A 19,175-nucleotide genomic window follows, 5' to 3' on the forward strand; every position below is an offset into this window, starting at 1 on the left:
ATTACTATATTGTATTGACATCATCCCCCTAGGCTGTCTACTTCTGAAAGTCTTGTCCTGCATTGTCCAATATGGTAGCCAGTACCCACATGTGGCTATTTAAATTTAAATTTAAAAATTCAGTTCCTCAGTTCAGTTGCAACCAGCCACATTTCAAGTGCTCAATAGTCACATGTGGCTAGGGGTTACCATACTGGACAGCACAGGTATAGGACATTTCCATATTCACAGAAAGACTTATAACAGGACAGCACTGGTCTAGATAAAGATAAGAACTCCGTGAGATTCTAGGACCTTTGTCCTTTCTTGTGTGTCATCCCTCCTCATCCACATTGCCAAAGAGATTGGCAGTAGAACGTTTGAGGACAGCCAGTGAACTCCTTGTCTTCAGGTCCTCAGGGAAATGGGGAGGTGAGGAGCCCAACACCCCTCCACAGCCTGGATGGTGAGCCTCCAGGGAGAGGGGGAGGGTCGAGCAGGGATGGCCCAGTGCTGGGACTGCAGTGAGGAAGGGAGGAGGAGGAGAAGGTAGGAGAGAGCTGAGAGAAGCATGAGGGGGTTCCAGAGGGGCCTGAAAGCTTGCATCAATCAATAAATCAACCAATGCCAAGATACTTTAAGATTTAGCTTAGGAAGAACTATTCATTCATTCAAATCAACAAACATTTTAGTGTCATCTGTGCTGTGCCAAGCACTGTGCTGGGCAATACTCTGGACAGAGGTGATTCAGACCAGTGTCATATCTGTGCCAGCTATGGCCTAGTGGGGAAGATAGATAATGATGTGAGGGATCTCAGAGAATGTGATCAAGGGCACTTTGTGAGGGATGGGTCCTTTAAGGCCAGCTCATAAGAGTGAGAAAACCTTCATCAGGGATGTTAGGGGAGTACATCTGGCAGCGGGGAAGGCACAGGTAAAATACTGAGTTTGGAAATTACACACAGATCTTTTCAGGGAGTGGTGAGTGGATGGCCAAAGTGTAGGCGAGAAATGAGAGGATTACAGAGATTGGCCAGGGCCATGTGGTGGAGGACTTCCAACGTCAAGGCAAAGGAGTTTGTACTTGTTTCTGTAGGTGGCCGAGAACAGCTGACTGTGTGTCTGGCAGGAGGTAGGCATTTCACATCCATCTATTAACAACTGTCCTGTAAGACTATTATCCGTATGCTACAGGTGAAAAACCAGGCTCTGAGAAGGTGACTTGCCAAAGGCAACAGTCAAGTCTGACTGAGTACTAAAAGCTGAGCTTTGGGAAGACAAAACGAGCATCAAGCTGAAGGTGGGAGAAGTGGGAACAACCAAAGGCAGTCCAGCTTGGTCCACCAGGGAAGAAACAAAAAAACTGCTGACTGGACTTGATTCTGGACCAAATGCTTAGATGGCCCCAACTGCTGCTTTTGCTTAAATGTGCGTATGAGGAAGAAAACAAAGACATTGATCCCAGCTGCTTAAGAGTGGGGCCATCCAAACTGCTCCCTCTTAGAGGCCATTCCACACTCTAAGAAGGCCCTCCAAATATTTACTGACTGCTGCTTCTGGGGACCCTGCTGACCCTAACCAAGAGCCAGTGTCCCCCATTCCTCCTAGGCTCTGCCGAGACCCAGGACATGATTAGTGGTGCTGGAAACATGTCCATTTTATAGGGAGGCAGTTTTGGGCACTGGAAAAGGGCCTGGACTAGAAGTCAGGAACGCCCCATCCTGACTTGCTGTGTGACCTTGGGAAAGACCCTTCCATTCTCTGGGCCTGACCCTTCCTCTGTAAACTAAACAGAGCTCAACTATTTGTTATCTAACATCCCAAGTACGTACACAGAGCTCTTAAAATGGATGTATCTAGCCCTCACTTCCTGGCCCAGGTCACCATCCGCCCCCCCCCCGACACACCCTTAAGGACACAAATGTGGCCCAGCTGTGGGGAAGGAGAGAGGGCTCCAGGGCAAAGCCTGGCCAGTCACAGGAAGGGTGAGAATAGATGCCACAAGAGTAGAGGAAGTATCCAACCTGTGAAAGCAAGAGAAGGGAACTAACTTGCTGAGCACCTACTCCATGCTGGCTGCTGGACATTTGTTACCTCATGCCTTCATCACAATCCCACGTGGCAATGGCTTATCACCCCAAGTTTTCAACTGAGGAAACAGAGACTCAGTTTCCCGAGGGCGCTAGGAAGGGGAAGCCCCAGGATCTGAACTGGATCAACTCCAAAGCCCAGACCCTTGCCGCTCTGCTCTGTCATGCAGATCGTTAATGAAACGAGACAGGAAAACCTCCCTCACCCCCACCTCCCACCCAACCAAAGCATCTCACCCACCCAGTTGCCTGAGCTTCTACCATCAGCGCCTCACCTCCCTGGGCTAAGGCCTCTCTCCCGGGTCTCCACTGTGGGGGAGGGGGCACAAGTAGGAGGCAGAGGCAGGAGGTGAGCACAAGGTCTTTTATGAGGCATCAAATATACATTCTTATATACAAGGAGGAAAAAAGACAATGCCTAAACCCCAGCTCCTCTCCATACAGCCCCTCCCGCTGCTGCCCTTCCCCACCCCCAAGCCCTGGGGTCCCTGGCCCTTCATACAGCCAGGGTCTATCTGTCTGTCTGTACTGCAGCCCATGGTGGAGAGGGGAGAGGGAGGCAGGAGCTGAGAAAGGAGCTGGATATGCGGGGCAAGAAGAGGAGCTGGGGCTTGTAAAAAATATATTTATAATAAATAAACAGGGCTGTAAAAGGGCTGGAGAGGCAGCGGAGAGTTTGACGGACAGAAGGACTCAGGCATCCTGGCTCCCAGCCCCCACTTTGATGGCTCCAATCTCTGCCTCAGGAAGGACATCTCAGGCTCACGGTGGCCCTCTGGGAGCCCCTCTCCCCAGGGCTGATGCTGGGTGCCCTGCCCCAGCAAGGTGTGTGTGGGCAATATCTATAAAGTGCATTGTCTTCAGCTGTAGGTGGGGTAGGTGTGAGGGAATGGGGGGCATGCAATATGGGTGAGGGAGGGCAGCGCCCTTCTCATCCCAGACCTGAGCCCCCCCGCCCCAAACCTGTCTGGACTTTGATCAGGATAAGAACGTTGCAAGGAGAGGCAAGGTCCTGAAGCTGAAGAGGTCTGGGCTGGGGCCCACTGGAGAGAGGGCAGAGATTGGCTCCAAAGAGGACGCACTGCCCCACCTGGGGACCAGCATAAGTGGGGGCCCACCCACCGCGTGCACTGACGCTCCATGTCCTCCAGCAGGTGGAGAGACACATGGAGGTGCGTGGTCAGGCCCTGAGGTCAGAGAGAGGGCCGAGCCAGCTGAGGTTTGGCCACAACTCTACAGAGCTCCCTCCTGGCCCTACGCGGCCAGAGGTGCCCTGGGGAAGCCTTCACCCTCATTGTTCCCGACACCTGCCCTTCCCCACCAGCCAGAGCTGACAGGGAGCTCACACTGGCCCGGAGGTCTGAGGCCACCCAACTAGACCTCCAGGGAAAGGGAGGGGGGAGGGTGAAGAGAGGAAAGAGGACGAGGATCTCTGAAAGGTCCTCACCACTCCCCAGAGCTTGAGAGCCTTGCGTATAGGCTTCAAGTGGCAAGGAGTCTCGAATCTGGAAGGAAATCCCATGGAGACTGTTGGGGGTTAGAGGAGGGGTCCCAAGGCAGGGAGGCAGTGGGGAGGAGGACATGTCTATGTGTATATATGTTTTGGAAAAACTGAGGAAGCAGAGAGGGTGTGAGGCCCCTCTCCTGCAGATTCCCCAGACCTCCCTAGTCCCCAGCTCACACTCTCCCTTCATCAGACCACGGTGCTGATCCGGCTTGGCTTGGCCTTGGGGTTTGCAGTGGGTGGGTTGGCCGTGCCAGGGGGCCCAGAGGCGTGCAGTGGGCCGTGGGGGGAGGTGGGCGGCAGGGGCGAGTGTGGGGTGTGGGGTGAGGGTGGGGGCAAGGGTGGGTAGGAGGGGTGGGGTGGGATGGGTGAGTGCGGTGACAATGGTGACTGGGGGTGGTGGGGGTGGGAGTAGGAACCCCCTGGTGGCCGGGATCCAGGGCCCCCAGCGGCCCCTGCTGCTGGCATCATCTGTGGGTGGTGGCTGAAGATGAAGTGCTTGGGGCCCTGTTTGTGGGCTGGAGGGTGCTGGGGGGCAGGACTGTACAGGGGCAAGGGGGAGGTGGGCTGGTGCAGGGGGTGGCGGCCATGTGGAGCAAACTGAGGGTGTCCTCCGGCCCCCCGTCTGGGAGCTCTGCCTGGCCGGCCCAAGGTATAGTGCTGGGGGCCTGGGACTGGGCCATGGGCATGGAAGTGGCGATGCGGCCCCACGGGAGGAGCTGAGGCAGGAGGCGGTGGAATGGAGCCCAGCTGCGGGAGGGGCGGGGGCTGCTGAGGAGGTGGGGGGAGAGGGGGCTGCTGAGGTGGGAGGTAGGGGGGCGGGGCCGGGCCCGGTCCTTGGCAATACTGGGCATGCAGGGCCTGGAGCTTGGACTGCCCATCAGGCAGCACCCCCAGGCCGCCGTGGCTGTGACCGTGGTGGTGGTGGTGGTGGTGGTGGTGGGTGGAAGAAGCAGATGAAGAGGAGGCAGAGGCCTGGCCTGTTGGCGGTGGTGGCATCTGGAAGGGCCCCTTGCCCCGCTTGCTTCCAAATAGGGAGCCCAGGAAGGATGAGGAGTTGGAGACGGGCCTCTGGCTCTTGTACTCCTCTGGCGGCGGGGGTGGGGGCGGAGGTGGCATCCTCTGGTGAGGGCGTGGACTGCTAATAACAGACCCCTGGAAGGGGGGAGGGGTGGAAGTCAGGCCGGTCTAGATGTCCTAAACCCCCAACCCTAAACTCCACCCGGTCCCTGAGGGCTGGAGCTGGGGAGACAGGGCCCTCCCACGGCATAATGAAAACCAAGTCACAGTCCTGTACTTGTACATGGAGCGCCCCCAGCTTGCAGAGCTCTGCTGTCACATCCACTATCTCATCTGAGCCTCAGCTGGGAGAGGAAGAGTTAGCAGTACCTCCTCCTCATCCCCATTTTGCAGACAGGGAGCATGTTAGGCCCAGAGAGACAGAGTGACTTGCTCAGGGTCAAAGAGCAGGACTTGGAGGTAAGAGCTTCTCTGGGCCCAACTCCAAGGGCATCACTACTTGGAGTCGGCCCTGGGGTTGAGAGGGGGCTTGGGAGAGTGGAAGATAGACTGAGAGACAGGCAGAGTGAGGACAGACAGAGTTGAGGACAGATTGAGAGAGTGGTTGGCTGGGAGAAGTAGCCGCAGGGTTCCCGGCAGGGAAGAGGGGGAAGCAACAGGTCCCCTCCTCTTCTGGGGCTCCGCGGGCGGCGGGGCAGGGCTCATGCAGAGGACAAGTGGGGCAGGAGCTGGCACTTACTTCGATGGTGCTGTCCAGCGATCCCACGCTGTTACGCCGCCCCCGCTTCCCTGCACCCACAAGCAAGGAGCCCAGCGTCAGAGCAGCAACCCCCCCTCCCCACCCTGCTGGGCTCCAGAGCTGGGCACCAGGTCTGGGCCCCTCCCGGGGACAGACACCCCTATTCCCTTTCCCCCGCTGAAGAGGGGGAGGTGGGGAGGAGGAGAGGTGGAGGAGGAGGAGCGAGAGGAGGAAAAGATGGAGGAGGAGGAGAGGTGGTGCTGGACAGACAGAAGAGGAAAGAGAGGAGAGGTGGAGCGGCGAGAGAGCGGGGCTAAGACTGTGGCCCCATTCGCGCTCCCTGGCCCAAACCCTGGGCTCCGCCTGTTCTGACCCGGCTCCCAGGCCCCCTGCGGCGCGGCACCCAGGGCTCTGGATGAAGGCAGGGTGCGTGCACGTGTGGCGGGTGCAAGGAAGGCTGGCAGTCAGTGATAGGAGGCGAAGAGGACACCCGGTCCCACGGCTCCCCAGCCTGGGCAGGGGCCCCAGGAGACTTGCCTGCATCAGAGAGGTCTCGCAGGGAACTGCTGAGCGCTCCCCGTTTGAGCCCATCGCCTGCCCCGTACGTGTCCTCCAGGCTGCTTCGGGCCAGCGTGCCGTTCACCGAGTCCTTGGCCCCTCCGGGCTGTGAGGCGTTAGGCCGCATCATACCTTTCTGCTTCTCCAGCTCCGCTGGGTGGCAGGTGGGGAGACAGGGAGCGAAAGTCAGGGACAGGAGTGAGAGGCCACCTGACTGACCCCAGCCCTCCGTGGGCCTTCCCCCTCCTCACCTGCTCTGTCCTCAGGCCTCCTGCTTCACCCCCTGGACGGCCAAACCTCAGCTACATCTCCTAAGCACTGCGGCGCCCAGCCCGTCTCGTGCCATCTCCTCTGGCTCAGTCTCCCCTTGTCCCTCTCAGTGTCTGCTGCTCCGGCTCCTCTCCCCTTCCCTGCCTGGTCTCCCAGACCACCCCTACCTTTCAAAACTGAGCTTTACATTGGCTGCTTTGTTCCCAGGAGGGGCAGGAAGGCCCTTCGAGCCTATAGTGAAGGGCACTCACTCCAGAGCCTTCTCCATTCTCAGATACCTTGTTCCAGAGCAGAGGGCTCCTGGAAGGACAGGAGCAGGAAACCAAAGGGAATCAAATCATCTATCATGTGCCAGCAGTATGCTGGGTGCTATGCGTACTTGATCTCTCTCAATCCTTACACCAGTTCAGAGGTAAGTATTAGTAGCCAGTTTTCAGAGGAAGAAACTGAGGATCCAAGAAGTCACAGAGATTGCCCAGGGTCATACAGCTGGAAGTGGGGGAGGCGACATTCTGGAAGCAGGTCTGCCTGAGTACAGAGCCCATACTCTCAGCCTTACACTCCTGCCTCCTTGCGGAGGTCACGGAGACTTCTGTCTATCACCCTCCCCTCAGCCTGGCATGCTCACCCTCTCTCTGAATGTCCCCAGGGTCTCAAGGATCTGGTGAGCTGAATGAGTGACCCTGCCTTGCTGAGGAGCACAGCAGACCCTGGAACTGTGAAGGCCTCACCGAGGAGCTGTCCGCCGCCTCTGTCTCTGTCTCTGTCTTTCTCTGCCTGCCTCTTTCTCCTTAACACCATGTTACTTAACTGTGACTGCTTAGCCTGGAGAAGAGAAAACTTAGAGGGCATTGGGAGGAATGAGATGTAATCACTATTTTCCATCATATATGATCAAAATGACTTGATATGGCCCCTGGAGGCTGGGAGGATGGGTCACCAGGACTCAGCTCGGGAACTAGAATGTGGGGAGAGGAAAGGAGAGGCTGGGATGGGGGCTAACATTTGTTGGACACCTAGGATGTTCAACACTCATGTCCTACGAACATGTAGGACACACATTCCACCTTATCTCATTGAATCTCCACAACTCTGCGAAGGAGATTTCACCACCCCAATTTCATGTATGAAGAAATTGGGGCTCAGAGAGTCAGGCACCTTGCCCCAGTTTACCCAGATAATAAGTAGCATACCTGGCATCTGAACCTAGAGTCCTACCTCCAATACCCTGATTCTTTTCCCTGCTGCCTTTCAATAGAAGGAAGAGTTGGCTCATAATTAGGGCTTGGAGTAATAATCTGAGGCTGAGAGGTTAATGAGCCCCTTGTCACTGAAGCTATTCAAGCAGAGGCTGAAGTGTTCCTGGAATGAGGGTAGGAAGGTTGGACAAGCTAACCCTCAACTCTGAGCTTCTCAGAGGACAGGATTCTTAGTGTTTGCAAGGCACTGTATCAGGAGACGGGGAAGGAGACGTGGCTGGGCTACTCACACTCCACGCGGTATTTCTCCATCTCCTGCACCTCAGCGATGGATTCTCGCAGGTCGGATGTGAAGCGCAGCCGGTCCTGGAGGCTGGGGGCATTGAAGATGATGAGGACTTTGCGCTCCCCACCAGGTACTGCAGACAGCAACTTGATCCCAAACTGGTAATCTGTGGGGAGAGGGGAGGTCAGGCACCTCTGTCAGGACTGAAGCAAGGTGGCTCATATGTGAAATAATTTTTTCTAGTGTCCAACTCTGACCCAGCCTCTTCTCTGCATGAGCATCAGCAGCAGCTCCCCTTTGCTCCAAAGCCCCCAAACTCCTGGTAATCATGGCCCTGGGTTGTAAAGGCAGACCGAACTCTGGCTGCTCTCTAGAACCCCTTTTCTCATGCCTCTACCTCTACTCACATTGCTTCTGCTGCCCAGAAGGCCACCCATCAAAGCTCCTCTGGTTTAGTCCTTCAATGCATACCATGATCGCCATGCCTCTGGCCCACCAAAAAACATACATGCTGCAGTTCTCTGCCAGACCATAGCTCCCCAGGGCACAAGTCATACTCCACCCTGGCCTGTCTTACATCCTGGGACCAAGTAGGTGCTTTGGAGACCTTAGCCCAGTTGTAAAGGAGTCCAAAAACTGGAGGTTGGTGTGGAAAAAGGATGAGCATGAGGGCCACGGCAAAGACTCTTGGGATGCTGGGATCCGAGAAGGGACTCACATGAATTCTGGAAGAGCTGCATGTGCATTTCCACGAGGGGAAAGGACTGACGGAAGCTGTACGTCACCAAGATCTTCTTCTTCTGGAAAATTTTGGTGACCTTCGGCAGGGGCGGGGAAAAAGACAAGAGGCAGGGTTTGGGGTGGGGAATTTCCACATGGCACCTATTGCTTGCAGCTGCCCTCCCCTCTACCCCACTGCCACTAACAGACATATACACACAAACACACATACCCACAAGCTGGGGCGAACTGAAGCTTGTGGAGCAGAACAGGAAAGACGGGAGAAAAATGCAAGTTCCTGATGTAATGATGATGCACAACAGGCACTTTCGATTTTTACAGGAACTAACTGAATGCTGCTCCCTCCAGGAAGCCTGTTCTAACACCTCACATAGATCTCCCACCACTTTCTGAGCTTCCAGAGTGCTGGTTCAGTGCCTTTCACTGCTAGGCTTTAGGAGAGTACTCTGAGTGTGTGATTGCTGGACTGGGAGCGCCAAGAGGAGTCTGGATTTCATGTATCTTGCCCACCTGGACCAGACCCGGGGCACATTAGCAATCTTCAATAAAGCAATGTATAGAGTTAACGAGTCTTCTTCTCAACAACCAAGGTCTTTGTCAAGTACTTGGGCACTCTGGACTGAGCTAATATAAGTTGTAAACACCTCAGACCACCTGCAAATGGTGTTTAAAAGCACATGATTTGATTTCAGGATGGTTACAGTGCACAGTTATGCGAAGCATCTTTTTAGCCCTTCAGACTGTGAGCTTCCCGAGAACGAGGACCGAGTCTCCCTCATCTCTGGGAACCCAGTGCCTAGCATGGGGCTGGGCACCCACAGGTTTCAGCACATGATGGATGGTGAAACATTTACTCAATACCTGCGTGGGCCAGGCCCTCCTCTGGGTTAGGCTAGTCCGCATCTAACCTCTTATTTCATCCCCATGACAACCCTGAGACAGGGATTAGCTCTACTTCATAGAGGAGGAAATAAAGGCTCAGAGAGGGCACTGGAGGAGCTTCATCTAAAGCAGCAATTCTCAACTAGAGGTGACTTTGCCTTTCAGAGGACATTTATCAATGTCTGGAGACATTGTTAGTTGAGGAGTACTACTGCTACCTAGTAGGTAGAGACCAGGGATGCCGTTAAACATGCTGCAATGCACAGGACAGCTCTCACAACAAAGTATCCCACATCTGCCCCAAATGTCAATAGTGTCGAGGTTGGGAGACCTGCTCTAAAGGACAGAAGACCAAGGGAGGACAGGTCACTGTCCTCAAACCCCTGAGGAGCTGTCTCAGAGCAGAGGGAGAACACTTGTTCTCTGTGATCCCAAGGGTTGAGTGAAGATTATTGAAGGAAACCCACTGGGAGACACAGATTCTAGCAGTCAGAGCTGTCTGAACGGGAAACTGGCTGCCTTGGAGGAAGGCAGCCTTCTGTGCCTGCACTCATGCAAACAGAGGGCCATGCAGGAAGCTGGCTCCTGCGTGGGGCAAGAGGTTGGACAGGAGACCCTGAACTTCCCTTCCCACCTGCAGAGTCCTAAGAGTCCTAGTTCTAAAAGACACACGTCTACACTGGTGATGAGCTCGGTTTTAAGAATCACTTCAAGCCGCCCGACCACCGGAAGGTTTCAGACTGACCCCAGGGTCACAGGTTCACTTCCTCCAGCCAACTCACTGGGCTATTGAGGTGGGCAGGGACTTTTTCTACCACTTCCCAGATTGTAAGCCTGTCATCTGCCCTGGTTCTCACATTTTCTGCCCCCGTGTGGCTGCCACTACCTCCAAATGGATCCTCCAAATGGTGAAGTAAAGGAGGGGCTGAGGCACTCAGATCACATGGCAGAGCTCCTTACCTGCCACGCCTCCACCCACCAATGTTAATATGGTTCACACCAGACCCGGGGTCCAGGCTCACCACCTTCCCTCCTTCTCCCCTCAGTGCTCATACCACAAGGAGATCGTTGAAGAGGAAGACCTCTCGCTGATGCAACCCTAGCCTCTGTGGGCGGTTTGGATCTGGCACCTCATAGAGCTGGCAGCAGCAAACCAGTCGACGGTGAGGAAGAGACAGGACCTAGACAGGCATGAAGAAATAGGTGTCCGCAAGGCCAGCCCACCAGCTTCAGGCATCTTAACATTAACTGCAAGAGGAAGTTCACCTCTGGTACATATCACTGTCACTGTGACACACGAGTCTAAGCAACTAAGCCTCGGCTTATCTTTGTCCCGGCAGCTCCCTGTGTCTGGAATGCCTTTCTTGCCCAGCTCCCTATGGCCACATTCCACCCCTCCTCCAAACCCCAGTTCTAGGGTTCTCTTTTCCAAGAAGCCATTCCTGATCTCCCTGGGCTGAAAATGACCTCTCCCTCCCGTGTACTCCCCTAAATTAACCTAACTATAAGGTGAAGGTATTGTGTCTTTGTCTGACACCTCCCCACCCGGTCTGGGAGTGCTTCCAAGGACAGAGATCACATCTTATTCATATCTGTGTCCCCAGTGCCAATCGAAATGCTGGGCTCAGTGGAAAGGCACCTGTAGATGTTTGTTGACTAAAAGACTAGAGTGTGTTCTTGGCTTTGGTCATCAGCTAATTATTATCTTGGCTGCTCACTCGGGATGGACAGGCAAAACCAGAGGTGTGAAGGATGCTAATGTTTATACAGCACCCATGATGTGCCTTGCCATGTGCCAGATGCATTCCCATAGAGCATCTCACTCAACCTGCCCCACCACCCCTGAGGAATGCATCACCACCCACTCCATTAGGCAGTTGAGGGGAGCCTGGGGCTCAGAAAGGGGCATGGACTCACCTCCCAAACCCTGTCCCTTCTGCAGTCTCCCAAGGCGCTTACCGGTTTCTTGCCCACAATCATGCGCTCCACGGCCTGCACCTGGGACACGTGGTCGTCGTTGGTCCGCAGCTCACGCCCCTGGATGCGCTGGTAAATACCCACCAGGAGGTCTCGGGGGATGTCTTCACCGTTGTCAACCCCTGGGTGGAGGGAATACACAGGAATATATAGTATACATGTGGGGAGTGGGTGGCAGGGCTTCTCCACAACACCCCACACCCAAGCGTGGGCCATAACAATGGCCAGGACTGGAGGGAGTGGGCGCCCTCGGTCCCTTGGTCAGGATCGGGCCAAGAAAGGGGCCCTTCAAGATAGTCAGTTGCTTTCTTCCCCAAGGTGGGGATTTTATCTAAACAACTCAGAGTACAGTGTGACTAAAACAATCAGACACTTTTTTTGGCCTTTCTAACTAGCAAAAATAATGTTAAATGATAATATCCAGTGTTAGTAAGAGTTCAGGGAAGCAGGCAGATATACTGACGTTAACTATTTTGGAAGGTAATTTGGCAAGCCTAAGTATTCAGTGATTCCTCTTCTAGGAACCTACTCTAAGGAATTACTCAGAAATATGTCCAAAGATATATGTATAAGTACAACTTATGGGAAAAATTTGAAACAACCTAAGTTCTAACAGCAGAATACTTAAGTAAAGTTGAGTATACCTGTTTCATAAAATAATTTACAGCTATTAAAAATTTGATGTTTATCAAAAAAGCATGAGAAAATTCCTGTAGCAAGTTAAGTGAAAAGAGCAAGATAATAAATTGCATGTACAGCCTGATCTTAACTGTAGAAAAAGTTACATATGCACAGGAAAAAAAGACTAGAATACACCAAAATATCAACCATGGTTGCCTCTAGGGGGCAGAATTTTGGATGGTTAAAATTTTTAATAACTTCCTATATTTCTAAAATTTCCAGAATGAGCAGGTATTTATTTCATTTGTTTGTTTGCTTATTTATTTAATAATTGGAGGGGGAAATATATACACATATACATACATATATAAAATATGTATATGTATACACACATACATATACACACATATACATACACACACACACACACACACACACACACACAAAGAGAAAGAGAGAAAGAAAGAGAGCTAGAGAGAGAGACAGGGAGGAGGGAAGAGAGAATGGATGAAATGAATGAAGGAACAAACGAACGACTAATGGCAGGATTCTGGGAGACAGCTCCAGATGGCCTCTGATCTGTCTAATTCCCTCCTCTCAAGTCTACCATCCTTCTGATTGTCTGCTGAGCGAAGCCCACTCACTCTTCTCTCTAAACCTTCCGCTAAAGAAAATGTTTTCTCCTTTGGAAATGCCACACCTCCTCCTTGGACACCAGGTGCTAAAGGAACAGCCTTCATCACACCGCCTTTTTACCTCAGCTGCCAGAGAGCTTAGAGACCAATTGTGCAAACCGTGACAGTCAGCAAATTTGTCTTGTCTGTTTGTTTTTCCTCAATTATACTTCCCTCTTTCATTTCTGTCTAAATAATCCTAACATCTGTGCCATTTTTAGTAGGCTGCTCTTTGGTGAGAGGCAGGGCTTGACATCGATACAATAAACTGAGAAAAAAGGTCAAGGTGACGCCTTTCATCTGGCACTCAAGGCTGCTGGATACTGCTTCCAACTGACCTTACCAACTGGATTGTCCACCCCCTCTTGATTGTTCTCCAAACAACTTAACGTTTTCCTACCTCTGTGCCTTTGTTATTCTTACTGCTAGGTAAGCCTCCTCTATCACTGTTCCATCACATTATCTGTGCCTTCAAGAACCACCTGAAAATGAAAATACTGCTTCCTCCAGGAAGCATGTTGGAGGTAGGCTCTCTCTCCCCTGAGCTCTGACTGTACTTTTGGCCTGACATCACAGTTCACTTCCTGTCTTGTGCTGGGTATCTCTCCCACAAACCGGGAGCCCTCTTAGGGCAGGGACTGTGGCAGATGCCCCTCCCCAGTCCTTAGCGCCCACCACAGGGACTGGGACACATGAGGCACCCAGTGTCAACTGCCTGGCTGGTTGGTGGAGTGAATAAATGAATGCATAAGTGGAGGAAAGGGTACCTAAAATAAACGAGTCTTTATGGGCATAAATAAACAAGGGAGGGAAAGAGGGAGTGATGAGTAAACAGACATGTGAGTGAATCAGTGTAAGTTCCGTAAGAGCCAGGGCTTGTACCTCCTGTTCAGGACCTCCTAATCAGTCAGTATTCAGTGTGGGAATGAATGGATGGACAAATGACTATTTGAGTGAATTAACAAGTAAATGCTGTGGGCACATCCAGCCTTGGCAGAAATTCAGGTTAATTTCCAGGGAGGAGATGTGATCTCCCTCTTCCTTCCCCACCCCTGCCACCCAGCCCACTTTCCCTTCCCAGGTAAAAGATAGGGAAAGCTGATGGGGAGGTCTGGGGTCACCTCTCAGGTTCTTGATGAAGTCATCTAGTTTCATCTTGCGTTCAGCCTTGACGCTGGGACTGTACATGTCGGTATTGAGGAGGATGATGGCAAAAGCAAGGATGAAAATGGTGTCTGGATTCCGGAACTGGCGCACAAGAGCTGGGTTACACACACAGTACCGCTGGCTGCAGGACAGGAGGGGTCAGGGCCAGGGTCAGGCACCAGTAACCTCCACCTACCCACTATCCTCCCATCTGGCACCACCAACTCCTTCCTCCAAGACATACTCCCAAACCCTTTGGGTCTCTCGTCTTTCTTCAGAGTTTCCTCAAGACTAGCATGTAAAAATCACAACCGCTACCTTTCATGGAGTTTTGCCAGGGGATTTATGTACATTATCTCATGTAATCCTATCACAGTCCTGCAAGGTAGCTAGTAGCAGCCCCATTTTACAGATGAAGTGACTGAGGTCCAAAGTGGTAAGGTAACTTGCCCAAGGCAACAGAGCTGATAAATGGTGAAACCAGGATGAAAATGCAGATCTTTCTGACTACAAAGCAAATCCTTCTCCCATGTTGGGAAACAAGCTCTCAGTAACTCTTCTGTTTCTCCTCTAAATACCTCAAAGTGGTGGAGCCAGGGTTTATACCCAGGTCTGATGCCTGATCCCCGAAGCATTCACAGAGGAAGATAATAGTTAAGGGCATGGGTCATGGAGTCAGACACACGAGTTCAAATACTGGTTCCACTGCTTATTCACCACATGACTCTGGGCTAGTTACTTACCTTCTCTAAACTTCCTATTTCTCATCTGCAAAATGGGAATAATAAGAGAAGCACCTACCTCACCAGGTTGTTGTGAGTATTCACTGACATAATCACGTAAAGTGTCCAGCTCAGTACCCAATATCTGGCGAGCACAGTATCAGCTCAGTGAATATAAGCTGTTGTTGCTGATGCTGTTGTCACTTGTTGGATGCCCATGTCCCAGATGCTGAGCTGGATACTTTAGGCACATTACCTCTGATCCTTACAACTGCCTTGCAAGGTAGGATTTATAACTTCCATTTTCTGGTTAAGAAAGTATAACGCTCAGAGAGGTGACTTGTAGACACGTCCTACACTGCCCCCCAAAGTAGGGAAGGGCAGCTTCAGGAGTGGGAAGTGGGCACACCTGAAGGCTTCGATGAGTCGTTCCACTTTCTGGGCCTCACCCTGAACCCGGATATGGGATTGGAACTTCCGGAGTGCATCATCCAAATCCATGGAGGAGAAATCCATCTCATCCACCACACAGCTGAGGAGCAGAGAAGGGTGTGTGGAACTCTCAATTTCCCTGCAGAAAACCTCTGACCCACCCTGACCTGCTCCAATGAACCAAACCCCCCACTGATAGACTTCCAAAATCTGGACCTGTGGCCTAAGCAAGTACTTATGAGGATAGAACGTCTGAAATGGAATCCATCCCAAAAAGTCCAGGCCAGACACATGGTTACTAATGGTCTGTTCCGTCAACCCACTCATATCAGGGATGGGAAAACTGAGGCTCAAAGCAGGCCAAAGGACAAGCATGCCTTGCCTGGGGCCACCCAGAAGACTTTAGGACTAGTTCCAAGAGAGATCAGATCTCTTTGCGGCAGAGAGGTATGGGAGCAGGAAGGTCTATTCATCCTGTTTTGCAAAGTTTATCTCCCTCCTGCCCTCCTTTTCCAGGAACCCCTGGCCCAGTCTGCCCCAGCCTGGGGTCCTCACTCCAACACATCTCTGTTGAACTGCTTCTGCCGGTTCCCTAGGAATTCCCCTATCATCTGTCGGCTCAGGCCTTTCCGTTCCAGGATGAAGTGAGCCACTCCCACCGGCGTGTCTGACAGGAAGCCCCGCTCGATCAGATACTGGATACCCTTCTCTGGCTTCCTGCAGAAAGAGGGGAGGTAGATGAGATGACTGTCCTCCTGGAACTCTGCCCCCGTCCCATTTCTTGAACTAATTTTGGGCCCAACCGTGTCCTCAGAGAACTAAGGAAGTCGAATATATAACTTGGTCCACTCCCTTCATGGTACAGGTGAGAAAACTGAGGACCAAGGAGAAGAAGACAGTTTCCCATTTCACAGTGCTTCAAAATTCCAAGGTATCCTCAACCCAACTTCCTCCTGCACTGGAGCCACACTACAATTGAAAGAAAATTAAGATCTAATGAGAGCCTGCTGTGTGCCAGGACCTTTGATATTCCTCACAGGCACCGAGGAGTCCTGGGAGAAAGCCTGAGTTCCAGGCTAAGTCCTTCTCCCTGAGTCACAGACCCTCAGAGTAGGAGAGAAGTGAAAAGATTACTTTGTCCTCATCCCACATCCCACTCGGACAGGTATCACGCAGCCTCTGTGAGTGTTTCTATAGACAAGCTGCTCCCCATTTTCCACTGTCATATCTGGGTCTGAGCTATCCCATATTCAGAACCCCAGAGCCTTAGGGTCCTACGAGGCTAGAATTTGGAAGACTTTGGTGCCACAGGAGTCTCAGATCCATCACTTACTACGCATGACTTGGGACAATTCCCTTTACTTCTCCAAGCCTCAGTTCCTTCTCTATAAAATAGGGACACGATTGCCAACCTTCCTGAGTTATCCTGAGAACTAAATATAGAAGGCCGTGTCTCATAGGCTATGAAGATGTTAAGCATTTGTTTTCTAATTATTTTCTCATCAAACGTCACACTCCCATTCCATTGCTAAGCACCTGGCACAAGACCAGGTACCTAGAAAGAGCTCGGTCCTGGTCACTGACTAGTCCAACACAGCACCCTGCCCCCAACACCTCAAATATCCACACCCTGCTAGTTAATAGATAGAAACACTGAAGCCCAAGGAAGGGACACACCTTGCCCAGGGCTACCCAGTGAGTCTGGCCCAAGTCTCCCGTTTCTGAGAACAGGGTTCTTTATATACCACATCGCTTCCCTACCAAAAATGGAAGGTGGGCAACCCAAAGTTCAGAATCCATCCATCCTATAGACAGAGAACTAGGGCCCAGAGAGGGAAGCATCTCACCCAAGATGACACAGCCAGTCAGAAGCAGAACTAGGACCAGAACTGCCTCTCATGGGGGTGGGGGCAGCTTTCTACTATTGTCACCCTATTGCCAATTCTTTTCCCTGAACAGCTGAAGAGAAACACCATCCACAAAATGAGAGGATAGTGGCAGCAGGATCACTGCCTCCAGGGGTCAAAGTGTCCGCAGCAGGGTAGGAAGGGGTGAGGGAGTGGGAACGGGAGCACGTACTTATTGAAGAGGTTGAGGCCGATTCGGTAGTGCCGCCTCTGCACCACGTCATTGTTGAAGGCTGGCGAGTCCCAGCTGTGCCTGGTCTCCCGCTGGTAAGTCTGCTTGCACAGGCCGGTGGCTGGAGGCTCCCTCAGGCTGTCCCGCGAAGAGGAGCCAGAGCTGCAGTTGATGGTCTCGTTGGAATTGCTGGAGCTCTCAAGGCTCTCATTATCTCCACCATCAGAGTTCTCGCCTGCTGCCTCGCACTTCCCCAACCTCCGACCCCCAGCCACACCACTGGGCCCAGTGCCACTGTTGGGGGCTGGTGGCAGGGGCCCTGGCGGGGCTGGGGCTGGGCCCTCCGGGGCTGGGTAGTGGCGGTGTGGGATCGGGGCCCTGCCTGGTGGCCCCTTGTGCTTCAGGGTCCCATGGGGGCTGCAGCCATCAGCCTCATACACGAGCTGACGGTGGACAGAGCCGCGATCTGAGCGGTCACTCAGGTCCACGGAGCTGTCACTAGGAGGCTCAATAGTAAGCAGGGGAAGGTGGGCAGCTCGCAGCCGGAAATCCCGGCATTCCAAGCACCCAGGACCCCTGCGAGTGCCTTCCTCACGGCTACCATCTTCCCGGGTCCCTGGTGGCACTGGTGGAGGAACTGGTGGGAGAGGGGCGGGTGCCCAGAACTCAGGCCGGCCCTGGGGTGGGGGCTCTGTGCTGGGCAGTCGCTCAGGGGATGGTGGGGGAACTGGGTCATCCAAGTAGAGGGGAAGGTCACTGAAGGATGTGGCCGAGCTGTCCTCTTGCTGTTCCTTTGACTCTCGCTTCTCCAGCTGGGCTGACCCTGGCTCCTCAGACATGGGCCCCGATGGGTGGCAGTTCAAGGCCTCGTCAATGGATTCAGCCAGAGACTTTACCTGTATGGGAGAAAAGGGGAGGAGGGAAAGGGAGGAAAGATGAAGGATGGTGGGATGGTGGAAGGGTGGGAATGAGGGAGGGAGGGAAAGAAAAAGGGGGGAATCTTCCTGGTGGGGCAGCCAAAAAAAGGGCTTCCCCTCCCCGACCTCCACAGATTCTCTGCAGCATATAAAATAACTCCCAGGGAGCCACTGTGAGCTCACAGGAGCTGGAACTAATGCCCACAAGTTCCCTTCTCAGATATCCCAATACCTCCTTCATGTCCATGTAGACCCAAGCCAAATGCCACCTCCTCCCTGATCCAAGCCACATTCCTGCCTCTGCCTTCCCTTAGGGTAAACCAAAATCCCAGCTGCCTCTGGGCTCCCAGAGCCCTCTGTCTGGTTCTCTCTTAGGAAATCCATAATATTTAGCCTCGAGAATCTGGACCATGGCTGGTAACTCTGCCTATGGTTTTCAGCCTCCAAACTGGCCCCTAATGATCCCTGCCTCCTGGTATTCACACCCTCGTGTACCATAGTATCCCAGGGTTGGTCTATGGGACTGACAGCATCCGGCAGCAGTGATGGGATGTCACTTCTGAGATTAGGTTATGAAAGACTGCAGCTTCCATCCTGAGCACTCTCACTCACTTGTGCTCCCTCTCTTAGACCCCTCACTCTGGGGAAAGCCACACCGTGAGCAGTCCTATAGAGAGGCCCACGTGGTAAGGCCCTGAATCCTCCTGCCAACAGCCAAGAAAGTGAGCTTGGAAGCAGACCCATCAGCCCCAGTCAAGTCTTCAGAGACTACAGTCCTGCCCTACAGCTTGATCACAGCTTCATGAGAGACCCTGAACCAGAATAACCAGTCAAGCCACTCTGAGATTCCTGGCCCTCAAAAACTATTTGTTGTTTAAGCTCCGTCTTTACATTCAGTTTTAAGCTACTAAATTTTGGGGTCATTTGTTATGCAGCAATAGATAATGAATACACTTCCCCATCAGACTTGAATAGCACTGAGAGTTGGGCCCAGGCCAGATTGTGAGCCCAATGCTCCATTACCCCCTTGAGGGATGGGTCCAGGCCAGGTTTCTCTCTTTTTAGCTCAGCTCGACACACATTGCTTGACACAGAAGAGATGTTCAATTAAATGTGTTGTATGAATGAATAAATGACTGATTTAGATCTTCCCTTTAATACTTCTTTCCTTCCCTCTACCCGCCCCTGCCCCCCCCCCCAACACACCTCCAGGGAAGCATGCCCAGGTTTATGGCAGGGCCAGATCACAGAGGTTAGAGCAGAATAACTTCTTCTCTTATAAACTTTCTTTTATTCATTCATTCAACAATTTCTGCCAAATACCTCTTTGGTTTTAGGA

At 52.6% G+C, this 19,175-nt stretch overlaps 1 protein-coding gene across 3 annotated transcripts in view; it reads right to left on the reverse strand.

Moving 5' to 3' along the window:
- Positions 1–3,703: 3,703 nt before the first annotated feature.
- IQSEC2 (IQ motif and Sec7 domain ArfGEF 2) overlaps positions 3,704–19,175 on the reverse strand; it is a 74,953-nt gene continuing 59,481 nt past the window's right edge. For all 3 annotated transcript variants that reach the window (XM_079909898.1, XM_079909897.1, XM_079909899.1), the window contains 11 exons: positions 16,920–17,815; positions 15,396–15,557; positions 14,818–14,940; positions 13,662–13,828; positions 11,228–11,367; positions 10,324–10,449; positions 8,364–8,463; positions 7,650–7,811; positions 5,870–6,043; positions 5,333–5,382; positions 3,704–4,728 (listed from right to left, as the gene is read on the reverse strand). In XM_079909898.1, the coding sequence (XP_079766024.1) occupies positions 3,763–4,728; positions 5,333–5,382; positions 5,870–6,043; positions 7,650–7,811; positions 8,364–8,463; positions 10,324–10,449; positions 11,228–11,367; positions 13,662–13,828; positions 14,818–14,940; positions 15,396–15,557; positions 16,920–17,815 (3,066 nt within the window). In that variant the 3' untranslated portion in view covers positions 3,704–3,762. The remainder of the gene's footprint in view (positions 4,729–5,332; positions 5,383–5,869; positions 6,044–7,649; positions 7,812–8,363; positions 8,464–10,323; positions 10,450–11,227; positions 11,368–13,661; positions 13,829–14,817; positions 14,941–15,395; positions 15,558–16,919; positions 17,816–19,175) is intronic.

This window comes from Stenella coeruleoalba, assembly GCF_951394435.1.
Source record: "Stenella coeruleoalba genome assembly, chromosome: X".
Lineage (NCBI taxonomy): Eukaryota > Metazoa > Chordata > Mammalia > Artiodactyla > Delphinidae > Stenella > Stenella coeruleoalba.